Raw genomic sequence first — 13,621 nt, 5'->3', positions numbered from 1 at the left:
GATTGATTGATTTTCAGTTATGGTTTTCGAGTTTCTCCCATGAATGTTTTAACTGAATTTAGTGTAGGTTCCTTGCTATCAAGATTTATCATGTGAGAGGAAGTGTTTGAGAATGAGGGATTGCGGACGCCATGCCTGCAAGCGTCGTTGTTGTGATGGAAACTGCCCACCATGTTCAGAGGTGTTGTGCTTTATCCTACTCTTTTTATTTTTGTTGAAATTGTTTTGTGTGTGTGCAATGTTATATAATTATGGATGTTTCAGGTTTGTGATAAGAGGCTTCGGTGCAAAAACCACAAATGCCCTGCCCCTTGCCATCGGTATGCTTCATATTCAGGTTTCATTACTTGCATTTCTTATGAGTATCATGTTATGCAATAAATCTGTTAGATTAGAAAATGCTAAATAAAGTCAACTGCTTAGCACCTTTATCATGCCTGTTGTAGATGGAGTAAACATTCATCATCTAAACTTTTCAAAATGAAGTCCAGTCAGCTTCATCATATAATTATATTGGCTACTATAGGAGAAAAGATGCTACACATTCTTTACTATTAGTACTTTCTAGACGGCAAATGTGCTAAATGTGAGTTTCATTGTTGTAGAGGTGCCTGTGCTCCATGTCCAGTTATAGTGACAATTTCTTGTGCATGTGGTGAGACACACTTTGAGGTGAGAGCTTGGTTATTAAAGATTCTCTGTTCATTTATAGATAGATATAATCACTGCATTCATGTGGTAAGATCTCATATGCTGGCTAGCAACTGGTATGATCAGCATGATGGGTCTGTGGTGTTTTGGCAAATTGCTCCTATATGTTACTTTATATGCATATAACTTAATAATAGGAGCCATTTTTGGTAAACATTTTTTGATGCTTTCTATAACTTGCTCTAGGTTCCTTGTGGTACTGAGATGGATCAAAAGCCTCCTAAATGTCGTAAATTATGCCAGATAACTCCCTTGTGCAGGCATGCATCAAACTTGAAGGTACTATTGATTTTTTATTTCTTTTATGTTTCCAGCTGGAGCTTAATATACTAATTTTCTTGAGACTCTCTGTTGTTGATGGTAATGTGACAGTGCCTGAGTTGATGATGCCATCCATAAATTTGATTTTCTTTATCATGTTTGAAAGCTTCTATATTTATGCACATATCTCTCATGAAAGTGGATATATGTGTTTCACAATTTACTTACCATAAAGGAAGTATAGCATATTTTGCTGAAGTTCTCCTAGCCAGTAATTCTCATCCATATTTTACCAGCCTCACAGATGCCATTATGGAGCTTGCCCCCAATGTCGGTTACTTTGTGAAGAAGAATATCCATGTGGTCATAAGTGCAACTTAAGGTTTGCTAAATATTTTGTTGATATGTACTTTAAATTGTGACTTCAAACTTTTCTCTACAATACATTTCTGTTTGCTGAGTTTTTCTTCTCCTTTCCATATTCCAGGTGTCATGGGCCAAGACCTCCTCCTAATCCAGAATTCATGTTGAAACCCAAGAAAAAGAAATTAAATCATCAGAATGAGTGCACTCCTGGCACCCCTTGCCCTCCTTGCCCAGAACTTGTTTGGAGACCATGTGTTGGCCAGCACGTTGGTGCAGAGAGGATGGTTGGTTTTGCAAATAGCTTCTAATCGATATATTTGATTGTCCAAGACTGTCTACTTGACTTTGAACTCATTCTTCTTCCTTCTTTCAGATGGTTTGCTCAGATAGAGCACGATTTTCTTGTGATAATTTATGTGGAAATCTTCTTCCTTGTGGCAATCATTATTGTACGAAAACTTGCCATCCCCTGGAGATTCAGTCGTCATTATCAGGATATCACAAAAGAAGTGAGTCTTGTGAAGAATGTAATCTCCCTTGCCAGAAGGTACTTCTCATCCCCCTCATTTATTATGATATTGACTCCTGTTAATCTTTTTGTTCACTCTTTTTGCTCTCATTGTCTCTTGGGTGGTTTAAAAGTGTGAGGCTGCTATCAGCAACTCATTGATGCCATACTATATCTAGTTACAAGAGACATTGTTTAGCATGGGGGTTTTCAATTGCCTTATCTCCTAAATATTTGCGCAGGAGAGGATGCCCAAATGTTCACATCCCTGCCCCCTACCATGTCATCCTGGAGAATGCCCTCCTTGCAAAGTGCTCGTGAAACGGTCATGTCACTGTGGTGCAATGGTCCATGCGTTTGAGTGCATCTATTATAACAGCTTATCTGAAAAGGATCAAGTGGCTGTTCGCTCATGTGGAGGGCCTTGTCATAGGTAGTTTATTAATATACTCCTCTCTCCCCTGCTGCGAGTTTTTGAGTTATTGGAATGTTTTCAATGTCCTAATATCAATGAGATACATTTTCATGTATCCGAACTGGTAAATAAATGTTTCACTGCCATGCATTTCTATACTAAAACTTTTGAAACTTGGGTTGCAGAAAGTTGCCCAACTGTACGCATCTATGCCCTGAAACATGCCATGTTGGTCAATGCCCAGCACCTGACAAGTGCAGCAAAAGGGTAATAATTTTAGTTAATGCAATATATCTGTTTGTTTAACTGAACTACTCAGATGCGTTCTCTGGAACTGTAGCAATATTGTAACAGAGTTCATGATCACAATTTGTGGTGTTATTAATTACCTACTCCATCTCTATCTTCTATGTGCAAGGTTACCGTTCGTTGTAAATGCCAAACCTTGAAGAAGGAATGGGTATGCCAAGATGTGCAGGCAGCATATCGTGATACCGGTTGCGATCCTAAAGATATATCAAAGAATCAATTTGGACTTGGACTTCTGCCCTGCAATTCCGATTGTAAGAGCAAAATACAGGAGGTTGATTCATCCCTACAGTTGCGTAAACCTAAGGTTTTGGAGGTAAGATCTTTTAAACTGAGGTTGCATTGTCTAACTCCTGTTTCTTCATTGATTTGCTTATACCATTGCATTCTATATTGAAGAAAAAGGACCCAGAACTTGAAAAGCATCGGCCAAAGCGAAGAAAAAGGCGTGATCAGTTTCAAGAGGGCAAGCAAGTCTCAAGACTGCAGGTATGTTGTTCTCTTCACACACTAAGTGAGCATTTCCAATTGACTTCTCTTTGCTCAACAACATTTAACTTTTTGTCTTTCCAACAGCAATTTGTTGCCACCATGAAGCGGCTGCTTCTGTACATCATCATTGTATTAGCTCTGATTGTAGTAACCTATTATGGTTACAAAGGTCTCTTGAGACTATCCGATTGGATGAATGACATTGAAGCACAACGAGAAAGAAGAAGACATCCGCGAATCTGAATCAGAACTTATTATCAATCCAAGTTTTGTTACATAAACTGAACTTACAATTGAGTTTGTGCTCACTCACCATATCCATTCTCTATAAACTTTGGGGAGTGATCGAAATTTTGGGAAAAAAAGTTTTTTTTCTTTTAATTTTCCATTGACGATACAGTCCTCTATGTGCTAGTACATGCTGAGCATATGTTCAAGCTCATTACTGCAATAAGAAAAAGTTGCCCGTAAACATTGGGAAAGTCTGTCTGTTGACCTGGCATATAGCAGAGCAGGCTGACATGCTAATACCCAGTCTTTTACTAGGGTGGCTATTTACCGTCGACATTAAACTGATGTATGGCTCTGAGATTGATAAGAACTTTCCCAGGAAATTGGCTTTTGCCGTCAGCATCCATTTTGACTTGGTCTCCTGCATTGCCCTTCTCTGTTCTTTTCCCTTTCCTGCCCGAATTACAAGGGTCTACGACAACAAAAGGTGGGCTTGAATGTGAGACAAATTGGGGTCAATATGTCAATAATTTCAGCCTAAAGATTCTGTATTAGTTACAATGTTGAATATTCTAGATATGTTTTAACTTTTGCCTCAACATTGAAAAACTGACCACTCGAATTCATGAGCATTAAATAACGTTACCATATAGCAAAAAGAAAATTTAAAAATGTATTGGATGATGACTGATGAACCAAATTCTTCGCACCAAGTCCATGCCCAAAAGCCTCTCCTTTTTCTATCTTTCAATTTCAGTCCATTGAAGATTAATCAAAAGTCCAAAAATTTCAGGAGATGTCAGATGTTGGAAATGATCAAATCAAATCTTATCAATAATGGAGAATCTGAAATTTTTTAATTTTTTGAAAAAGAAAAACCCTTTATTCAAACTAAAAACTTATTATCGAAATTTATTACGAATCTGAGAGAGTACCATTAATAATATATCATTAACAGTATTGAAACTTAATTGTACTATCATCTGTATAACTAGTAAAATTGCATTAACAATGCAGAGTGGGGAGTGTGAAAAGATATAATAAGATATAGTTTTACACTTGGACCATACCATTCTTGATTTTGCAAACACTTTCCACAGCACCCTTTTTATCATTCCACAAATTTAACCAAGCAAATGAATAAATAAGGCCGGGAGGAAAGAGGTGGGTCACCGGCCAATCGAGCCACCACCCTTGACTCCTTAAACCAACTTATCTGGCTCACCAAGGGCCACCGACATTTAATTTCATTTAAATGTGTACTTTAATTCTTAGGCATGCAATAAAACCGCTTTCACATTAATTATGAGGCACCGTTTCAATTCAGAATCATTCCATAAAGAATCAATGCCACCAAGAGAATCCAATTTACTAATTCATTAATTTTGAGAATTTAATGTGCCCAAGTACAGTCACTGCCAACTTGGAATCTTGATGGTACACGTGTCGAATGATTAGGAAAACCACTAGGCCTAATCGTACTGACCAAACCCCAGGCTCAAAGTCAACCTCCTTTATCTAAATCTGCCCATACGTGTGAATTTGTATAAAAAATGTGTTCCAAGCTATGGACCCATCTGTTTTGCCTTTGCGTTTGTTGGACCATTTCAGTGAATGGGTGTTTGACAAAATCTCAGGCTCGTGCCCCTGGTGCGCTGTAGAGTTCCAGAATGGAACTCTCGACCAAACCTGATGCAAGTTTCAAAGCACATGCCAAAGCAAAAAGTTCCTGTCCACATGCCTTTTTGGTTCCATCTGGTTGGCTACTAGGCTTTGTCAGGTTGGCCCCCAACAGTGTGGGTACTTTTCTTTTTGGCTTCTTAGTTTGAAATGAACCCCAAATGGTCAAATTATACAAGAAGGAGAGGGTTATCAAAGCTAAGCTCTGCCATGGCAGAAAAGAGCAACAAGAAAATAAAATCATGTAATCATTTCTCGTTGCTGTCAGTGTTCACAAAATCCTACACTACAGCTCAATGTTAGATGATGTGAAAAAATAAAAATAAAAGTCCTAAAAATCTTTACACTCGAAAATTAATGAGAGAAAAAGAAAAAAAATTACTTTTTGCTTTAGGGAGAGTTGAAATTTTTCACTCTGAAACAATTGAGAATGTACCACTAGAGATGCTGCCATGGCTGCCGTCACAAACATTCACTGCCCTCTCCAAGTTAGAAACAATGTCACCAATCGTAGGCCTCTCTTTCCCTTCCAAATTCACACAGTGCATTGCAGTGTAGGCCATCAGCTCCACTGCTTCAGCTTCATTCAGCTCAGGTGGTCCAACCCTTGTGTCCAAAACCTTAACCAGTTCCCCTGCCATGATTGCAGGCACTGCAAAATCCACCAGGCTCACGGGGGTCCCTCCATTTTCATCGTTCTTGAATATAGCCCTCTTCCCTGTTAGAAGTTCTAGCATTACAACTCCAAGACCATAGACATCACTCTTTGCTGTTAACACATTTAAGCCATAGTACTCAGGATCAATGTAACCAACTGTTCCGGCTGCCTTCATTGGCCTGTAATCTCTGTCAGATTCCGGACCCATCAAGGAAAGTCCGAAATCTGAAACTCTTGCTGTCCAACTCACATCGAGTAATATGTTAGAGGACTTGATATCTCTATGAATTATAGGTGGAACTGCATAATTGTGAAGATACTCAATCCCTCGGGCTGCATCCAAAGCAATTTTGATCCTCATTTTCCAGGAATTAAGCAAGCTACTACTCTTCTCAACGTTGTTCTTATCATGTAAATGATCATAAAGTGCACCGTTCTTCATGTACTCATAAACCAGAAGCCTTTCATCCTTCTCTTCACAGTACCCAACAAGCCTAACCAAATGCTTATGATGAAGCCTAGACAAGAATGCCAACTCTGATTCAAATGCACTCTCTTTCTCTTGAAACTTTTGGTTTTTGAACCTGTTTCACCTCTTTTGATTGCCACCTCACGGCCATCCAGCAGTTCCCTCTGTAAACAACCCAAAGCTCCCAGCACCAATCTTGTTTTCGAATGAAAAATCATGGTGGCAGCAGCAAGCTCAGCCAAGCTAAATTCCTCAGCTCTATCAGCATGTTTCGATGATGTTCCACTTCTTTGACGCCTCATTGCCCTTGAACTCTGGCGTCTGATTGTAGATGACCTTGAAGGAGGACTGTTATTCGATCCTGGACCGCCATTAGAACCAGCTCTAGTGATTGTTGGCTGAACTGAATTATGCACTTTCTTTTTCCCAAAACAAACCCCGGTCCATAAACAATAAACAATACTACAAATCCCCATGAAACTTCCAACTGATCCAACTATTGCAAAAGCCAATAACCCTCTCCTCAACTCTTTAGATGGCGACGACCGCCTGGTACCCGGAGGTGGAGCTGCCGGCAACGGTGGCGGTGGGGCGGTGAATTGAAACAAGGTTTACAAATGTTACCAGAGCCAAAACAAAGCCTGCTTGAGTCAGGATATAACCCACACGCATTACAAGAGGACTGAACACAAGCCCTGGTAAAATACCAGCTCCAAAGGCAACTCATTTACTGTAGAATTTGAATTCGACCCATTGGTTCCAGGCCACCCTGGACCCCAACAAACTATTGAAAGGTTTTTGGTAGTTAATCCACAAGTAAAATTTGAGCCTGAAACGATGGATTCGAACCCGATTCCTCCAACCGCAGTCTCATTCATCGAACCCCAACAAACAACTGTACCGTTTGGACTCCTGATTGCGCAGCTGAACCCTTCCCCGAGCGCTAACCCTGAAGCAAACTTCAAACCTTTGTTTGATGGAACATTGAGTTGACCTGTCGAGTTATCTCCTTTGCAAACCAAATCCCCAGCTGAGCTCACTCCACAGACATGGGAAAACCCGGCTTCGATATTCGACATTGACATGTTCCCGAATTGCCTTTCTATTTGTTTCCCGACTGGGTTATCTCCCCAACAAGTCACCCGGTTGTTTTCACTCAACACAATCCCGCAAGAAAACTCGACCCCGGATGTGATTTTTCCCATGCTGTAATTACCATTCGGTAACTCCTCGCTGTTGTTTCTATTACTACCATCGGTTCTCCAGCAGAGTACTGGCGGGGACGTGTTCGTCGACGTCGCGCAAATCCTTTCGTCACCGATGGAGAGAGATTCCAAGGTCACGGTGTAGTTAATGTAGAGGCGTTTTACGGGGAAAGTCAGGTTGTCTGTTTTCCAGCACAGGAGGCTGTAACCGCCGGAACGGAGGGCGCAAACGTCGGTTTCCCCACCGACGACGGTGGAGTAGGAGACGTTCGGGAGGATGGGCACGACGGCAGAGGAAGATGTGTCGCCGGGGCGGTAGCAGATAATCCGTTGATTCTGCTCCGCGGCTACGATGGCGCAGACTGTGACGGTGCCGTAGGCGACGGCGAACGTTGAGCCCGAGCCCAAGGCATGAGTTAACCGCGGGAAGGAAAGAGCTGCAAGGAAGCTAACGGCCACAAGGAGAGCAAAGGCTAGCTTCGTCATTTAAAACAGTCGAGCTTAACGGCGGAAGACTTGGCGTCTCCGTCCGTCAGCTTCATTTGGCGAGAGAGAGAGAGAGAACAGAGGCAAGGTAAGAGCTTGAAAGAATCCAAGTTCTAGAGAGAGAAACGACTGTATATGTGAGTTTCAGTTTCGAGAGCATTCAAAGAAGAATGAGCAAAAGACTGTGTTTGGGACAAAGGAAATTAAATTACTGAATTGTAACCGCCAACATTTTTTTTTTACTTGCCAAAAATTAAATGTAATAATAATTTTTCTTTTTCTTTTTTAAATAAATAAAATAATAATAAATCTAAAGATTAGGAAGTTATTAATTTAATTTTCTTTAGGTCCACATGAAAATAGAAGATTCTTTGACTAAAATTATGAGATTGTGGAAATCTAAAATTTATTTTGAGATTTGGATTCTCAATCTCCTTTTAAATAAAGAAATTATTATTCAAATATTTTAATTATGACAAAGGATGATCACAAGAATTTAAGTTATAGATTTTTAATTTCAAAAATCAATAATATTTTCAAATTTCGATTATCCACTCCATTAAAAAAATTCTTTTGTTGGCAAATATATATTGTTAAAAAATGAATACCTTATTGATTTCTAGAATAATTTTTTTTGAATACTTATTATTGTTTTAATAAATTTGGAATAATTATAATAAACATCAATAATAAATATTTTTCACGTCATATCATGAGTTTTTCGTTATACATTTTCTCATTAAATTTGTAAAAATAATCACTTTTTTTTTTAAGCACCTATTGTGTTAATTGACAGGTAAATCCAATTTTAACAAACAAAATTATCCAAAAAAAAAGGTATATAAAAAGATTCTTGTAATTTAAATTTGGAATCTTCAGCTTTTTTGCAATTCAAAAACTTTATATTTTTTTCTAATTTTATCTTTTTGTTAACTATATATCTTTTTTTCAAATAACCAAAAAATCATTATTTAATTTTCCCTCCTATTCAAAATAAATTTTAAATTTAAATATATATCTTTAATTTTAAATTTGAAATTCAAAAGAACATCTGTTCTTTTTTATATAAATATATATATACACTACTTTAAATCTATCCTTTTTTTTCTTTTTTGGATATTCAAAACTAAAAAGCTTTTCATTTTGAACCAGCCAAACGAGTCATGCAATGGAAGTGGGAGTCAAGTACAATCATACTCGCTACGCTGGCTTACTCGCACATAAAAGTCTGCCACGTGTACAAAAAGACATTGCTTACGACCCTCCGACACACGCTTGTCGTAAACATAATCAAATGTAAGAAACAGACACGTAGTCGACATGTATTAATAAAACAGGCACCTAATTTTGACCCAATTTAGACTTTTTCTTAAAGCATTAAATTTCTTTTTTTTTTAAATGTGATTTTTATTTGAGGGCTAAAAAGAATTAAATACAATATTAATAATTTTGAATAACTTATGTATTTACGTGGTGTTAATTATTTATAAAAATAAGGTTTTTTATTAAAAAAATTTGAACTTTGATTTTTGATCTATTTTTGAACGACCGGTTCATACAATATAAAACATGTGTTTTAAATTTCAAATAAAATAATCAAAATAATGTAATCAAATTTATTCAAAATTTGAACTATTCATGTAGCATATATTTGGTGTAGTTTGGTAAATTAATAAAACATATACCTAATTTCGAAAAAATTTAGACTTTTTCCTAAAGTATGAATTTTTTTAAAAAGAAAATTGTGACTTTTATTTGACCAGTAAAAGAAGTTTAATACAAGTTTCATTTGACCATTCTCGAAAAAATTTAATATAATAAAAGAGATTTGAACTTTATCTTATAAATAGACAGATAATAAATTACTATAAAAATAAATTTTAAAAGAGGTTGTCGAATATAATCAAATCAAGATGTTGATATAATGAGGTATCTTTTATCTTCTAGAGTCAATTATCTTTATATTTTCTATCAATTCAAAAAAAAAATCAAATTGAAGTGTAAATTACTCAGTCAAACACCTTGAATAAAGGGTTGATTGTGTTTCTTCTTACAAAGTTCATTTGTTGCTTTCATGGGTCAAGTCTACTCTTGAGAAAGACCCCCTAAAAATAGAAAGCTTTGGTTTTTTGTTTTTTGATGTGAAGTTCTATGCGATGTTCCCATGGTTTTATTTTGGGAAATTAAAAAAAAAACAAATTTGGGTTTTGCCCAATGTTTTTGTATTCTTTGTGTACATATATATATATATATATATATTTCATGCTTTTTATATAAAATAAAGAACACCCAAAGTCAACTTTCACATGTTAATAATTTATTTTGATTTTTTAGAGGAAGTAATTGGATAAAGATTTAAAATAATGTTGCTTATAAATTTAAATTATATTCAAAGCAAACATATATTGTATACTTATAAAATTTTAAAATAAGGATTTCGAAACATATATTGTGACGTCCGAACAATCTTTTAACATTCATTTATTTTTTGTTTATCTTTTTTTAACTTTTTTATATAAATATAATTTTATAATATAAATATAAGTAAAAATATTAAGCACTTATAAAAGAAAAAAAATTCAGATTAAGATATTCCGAAAAAAAAAGATAAATCTAGAAAAAGGAACGAGGAACGGTTTTTAATATATTTATTTTATATATTATATAAAAAGGTTAGTTGTAGTTGTTGGTAGGTGCCAATTACAGCATGCAAACATTGATCATGATACATATAAATTAAGTCATCTTTTAGAAAAATTGGATGGTCAAATTAATTTATAAAATAAAAATTCAAGAATTTTCTTTCTTTCTTCTTCTTCCTTTTAAGGAGGACTTGTCCACATACATTACATGAGCTAATCAAGTTCTAGTTTATTGACCAAGACTGCTGTACCATTGAAAGTTAAGTAGTAGAAGTAGTTGGAAAACATTGAAAAAAAGATTTCTTTATTTATTAAACTAATTATTAATATTATAATTAATTTAATGCATTTACTTTTTCACATGGAAATGATGGCATGATTCTCACACACAAAATAAAAAAAAAAAAAAGAAACTTTGTGATGATTTGATGTGAAACTTAGGAAGAATGACAATGAGGACCATTTCATTATTTTCAGCATAGTGCTTTTATTTATTAAATCAATGAATTTCTTTTATCGAAAATTTATCCTTTCTTCGTTTTTAAATATTTATTTCTTTTAGAGTTTAACGGAATTAAGATAAAGATTTTACAACATTTTATTAAAAAATAAAAATAAAAAAAATAAACCAACAGATACAGATATGAATTAAATTATTATTATTTTACTTAATTTTAGCACATATATTTCCAAGGAATCAAAGAATGTTTCAAACTTTTGTTAGGGGAAGGTATACATCAATTTATTTTGCCACCTCAAGTGTCAAATCATTTGTTCCTTTTGTATTTAAAAAGTTGTGATTCTCAAATGGTACATATTGATGGTGAAATTTAGGGTTCTTTCAAGCCAAAAAAAACCCAAATTTTGGGGAATCTAAATAAAGAAACAGCTCAGACCCTGAAATTTTTTTTGCCAGTTCATTCATTAGGAATGGGAAAAGAGGGGAAGAAATTGAGTTGAAGCCCATATCATCATCATGATAATGAATCAAGTTGACTAGAAAAAGCATAGTTTTAAGAGTACAAAGCAAGGTAGCCAACAGGAGGAATTAGAAAATTAATTGATTTCCACGGGCCCTAAACCTGTTAAAAGGGTAATCATTGCTGTTTCACAAAGGATTACAAATGCTAACATTGGTTTTTTGAGGTAATAAAATTTGCACAGAGTGCATTTGTTTATGTACAATCTGTGGCAAACCCTGTTGCATACTTTTAGCATCAAATCTTGATGGAAATCAAGTGTAATCATCTGTTAGAGATTGGAATCCTCAGTTTCCTTTTTGGGGGAGAAAAAAATGGCTGAAATGTTCTTCTCTGTTCCTCAAACTGATGTCTTCTCCATGTGAGATGTTTTCCCAAATCCAATTTCATTATATTCCATGCTGTCCTGTTGGAAAGAGGGACCTTCAGGACTCAGAAAATATGAAGAAAGTTAATAAACTAGCGCTTGAACTTTGTCTTTACAGGCTTTAACCATTCTATAACCATGGGGAAAGTGTATCAGGAAAAGAAGATGCTACTGCTGATGCTGCTTCCTGTCACTGTGTGTATGTATGTTTGGGAGCTTTTAGGCTGCTTTTTGGGGACAGGGAAAGCTGTAAAATTCCAATTTGATGGCTTAAGTTGCTAACATGCTGTCGATCTACTAACTAATTGTATACAATTTCCCAAAGAATTATCAAGCAAAAAGTCTGAAACTAAACAAAAGCCAAACCATCCCTCCTTCATGTGGCCATGCTCAGATGTCTGCTACACTATTTCCAGATTGCACCAATCCTGGTTTCAGACTATTTACTTATACTTGAACATAGGTCTTTGCTTCCTATCAGGGAAGACAGGAAAATGTGAACTTTTTCAGATAAAGGCTACAAGGGATGGAACTAGATAAGATTTCTTTTAGGGTAATTGGGGTGGCAGGTAGGTTTTGTGCTAACCTACTCCTCTGGAAAATTGATCAAGCTTTGGTCCATGCAATGTTCATAGGCAGTCACCACACTTGCTACTTTGCCTCGACGTTATGCTAGCACATTTTCCTTTTGGTTCTAAAAGGAACTTCATTGAAAAAATTAAAAGCCATGCATAGTTCTGGGAGTAGATACTGCTAACATATCAGCAAACAACACAGAATTCACTTCGGGGAAAACATTAAGAACAGAAACTGAAGTACAATCAGAGTTGTTCCCTTTCCTAGCTAGAAGATTAGCAGCCATTTTGCTTTCTCTAAAGCAGTGGTTGACTGTCACCTTCTGAAGCTTCTTCATCATGGACATGCAACCATCAATCAAAGTTCCTAGAGGGTGACCAGCAGCGTCTGCATTGTTAACAAGATCCAATAAAAGTTTACCATTCACTTCAATTTCCAATCAACCGATCACACAACTATTAGCCAAACACAGATCTTCTCTAAGACCCCATAACTCTGCTTGAACACTGGAAGCCTTAGCTATGCTCCTGTGTTACGCCAAGCACTTCAAAAAAAGTAGACTAGTGTTTCAATTTTACATCTAGCAGGCAAGATGATTCTATGAAGCTTATAAACGTGGGCGATGCACATTCCAGTAGAAGTAATAACTCCGTATTAAAAGTAATCTCCGTGTTAAAGTAATATTAGAAAGCGGACTCATTTTAGAATTGACCAACACCAGGCACTCAAAAAGAAGGTAGGCATGGTAGTTGCCAAGCACTTCATCGAGCAGGTAAGAGCTTATAAACCAAAGTGATGCACACCTCAATAAATTAACTTTTTAGGGAGAGGGTAATGATCTCATGGCACATATAAAAGCCCCCCTGATCATGTTCCCACAATTGTTTGTTGTTAATTCCTCCTGCTGCTGCAGGTGCTGGGTTATCTAAGGGAGACCCATCTGAACTAAGTTTACTCCACCAAGGACATTTGAGTGTCAAACAACCTGGACCATGTTCAGTCATCAGTTGCAAATGCAGTTAGAGTAGGGTGATAACACTTGTAAGAGATGGTATCTAAAAATGACCTTCGGGCTCCAAAAAGAATGTCATCTGTGTCTGAGCCTGCGTTGCTCACAAGGTTTTACCCCTGACAAGGCCCCTACTTTTTGCAGCTTGTCCTTGTTGGAGGCACTTGCAGAACAATAAGAAGCTTAGTCGAATAATTTCTCATCTCCAAGGGAGTTTAAAGATCGGTTCCTTTCCTACCAGAGGTAGCATCAGCTA

General features: G+C 36.3%; 2 protein-coding genes across 2 annotated transcripts; one reads left to right on the top strand and one right to left on the bottom strand.

The window, feature by feature from the left end:
- The first annotated feature begins 71 nt into the window (after positions 1–71).
- On the top strand, positions 72–3,544 carry NFXL2 (NF-X1-type zinc finger protein NFXL2). Its single transcript, XM_021440129.1, has 12 exons — positions 72–181; positions 265–320; positions 606–672; positions 898–990; positions 1,269–1,354; positions 1,460–1,622; positions 1,712–1,885; positions 2,089–2,279; positions 2,447–2,528; positions 2,680–2,886; positions 2,970–3,059; positions 3,147–3,544. The coding sequence occupies exons 1-12, from the start codon at positions 113–115 to the stop codon at positions 3,303–3,305; spliced, it is 1,437 nt and encodes a 478-aa protein (XP_021295804.1). The 5' UTR covers positions 72–112; the 3' UTR covers positions 3,306–3,544.
- A 1,618-nt stretch (positions 3,545–5,162) lies between these two features.
- Positions 5,163–8,038, bottom strand: CCR3 (CRINKLY4 related 3). The gene is given in 7 exon segments (XM_021440260.2): positions 5,163–6,204; positions 6,207–6,259; positions 6,261–6,318; positions 6,321–6,689; positions 6,692–6,793; positions 6,796–6,816; positions 6,819–8,038. Coding segments are annotated over 7 exon segments (2,397 nt in total). The 5' UTR covers positions 7,792–8,038; the 3' UTR covers positions 5,163–5,383.
- Between the last annotated feature and the right edge of the window lie 5,583 nt (positions 8,039–13,621).

This window comes from Theobroma umbraticum, unplaced genomic scaffold (assembly GCF_002168275.2).
Source record: "Theobroma umbraticum cultivar Fairchild unplaced genomic scaffold, ASM216827v3 scaffold_81.0, whole genome shotgun sequence".
NCBI classification, from domain to species: domain Eukaryota; kingdom Viridiplantae; phylum Streptophyta; class Magnoliopsida; order Malvales; family Malvaceae; genus Theobroma; species Theobroma umbraticum.
This window is presented reverse-complemented; position numbering and strand designations above follow the sequence as displayed.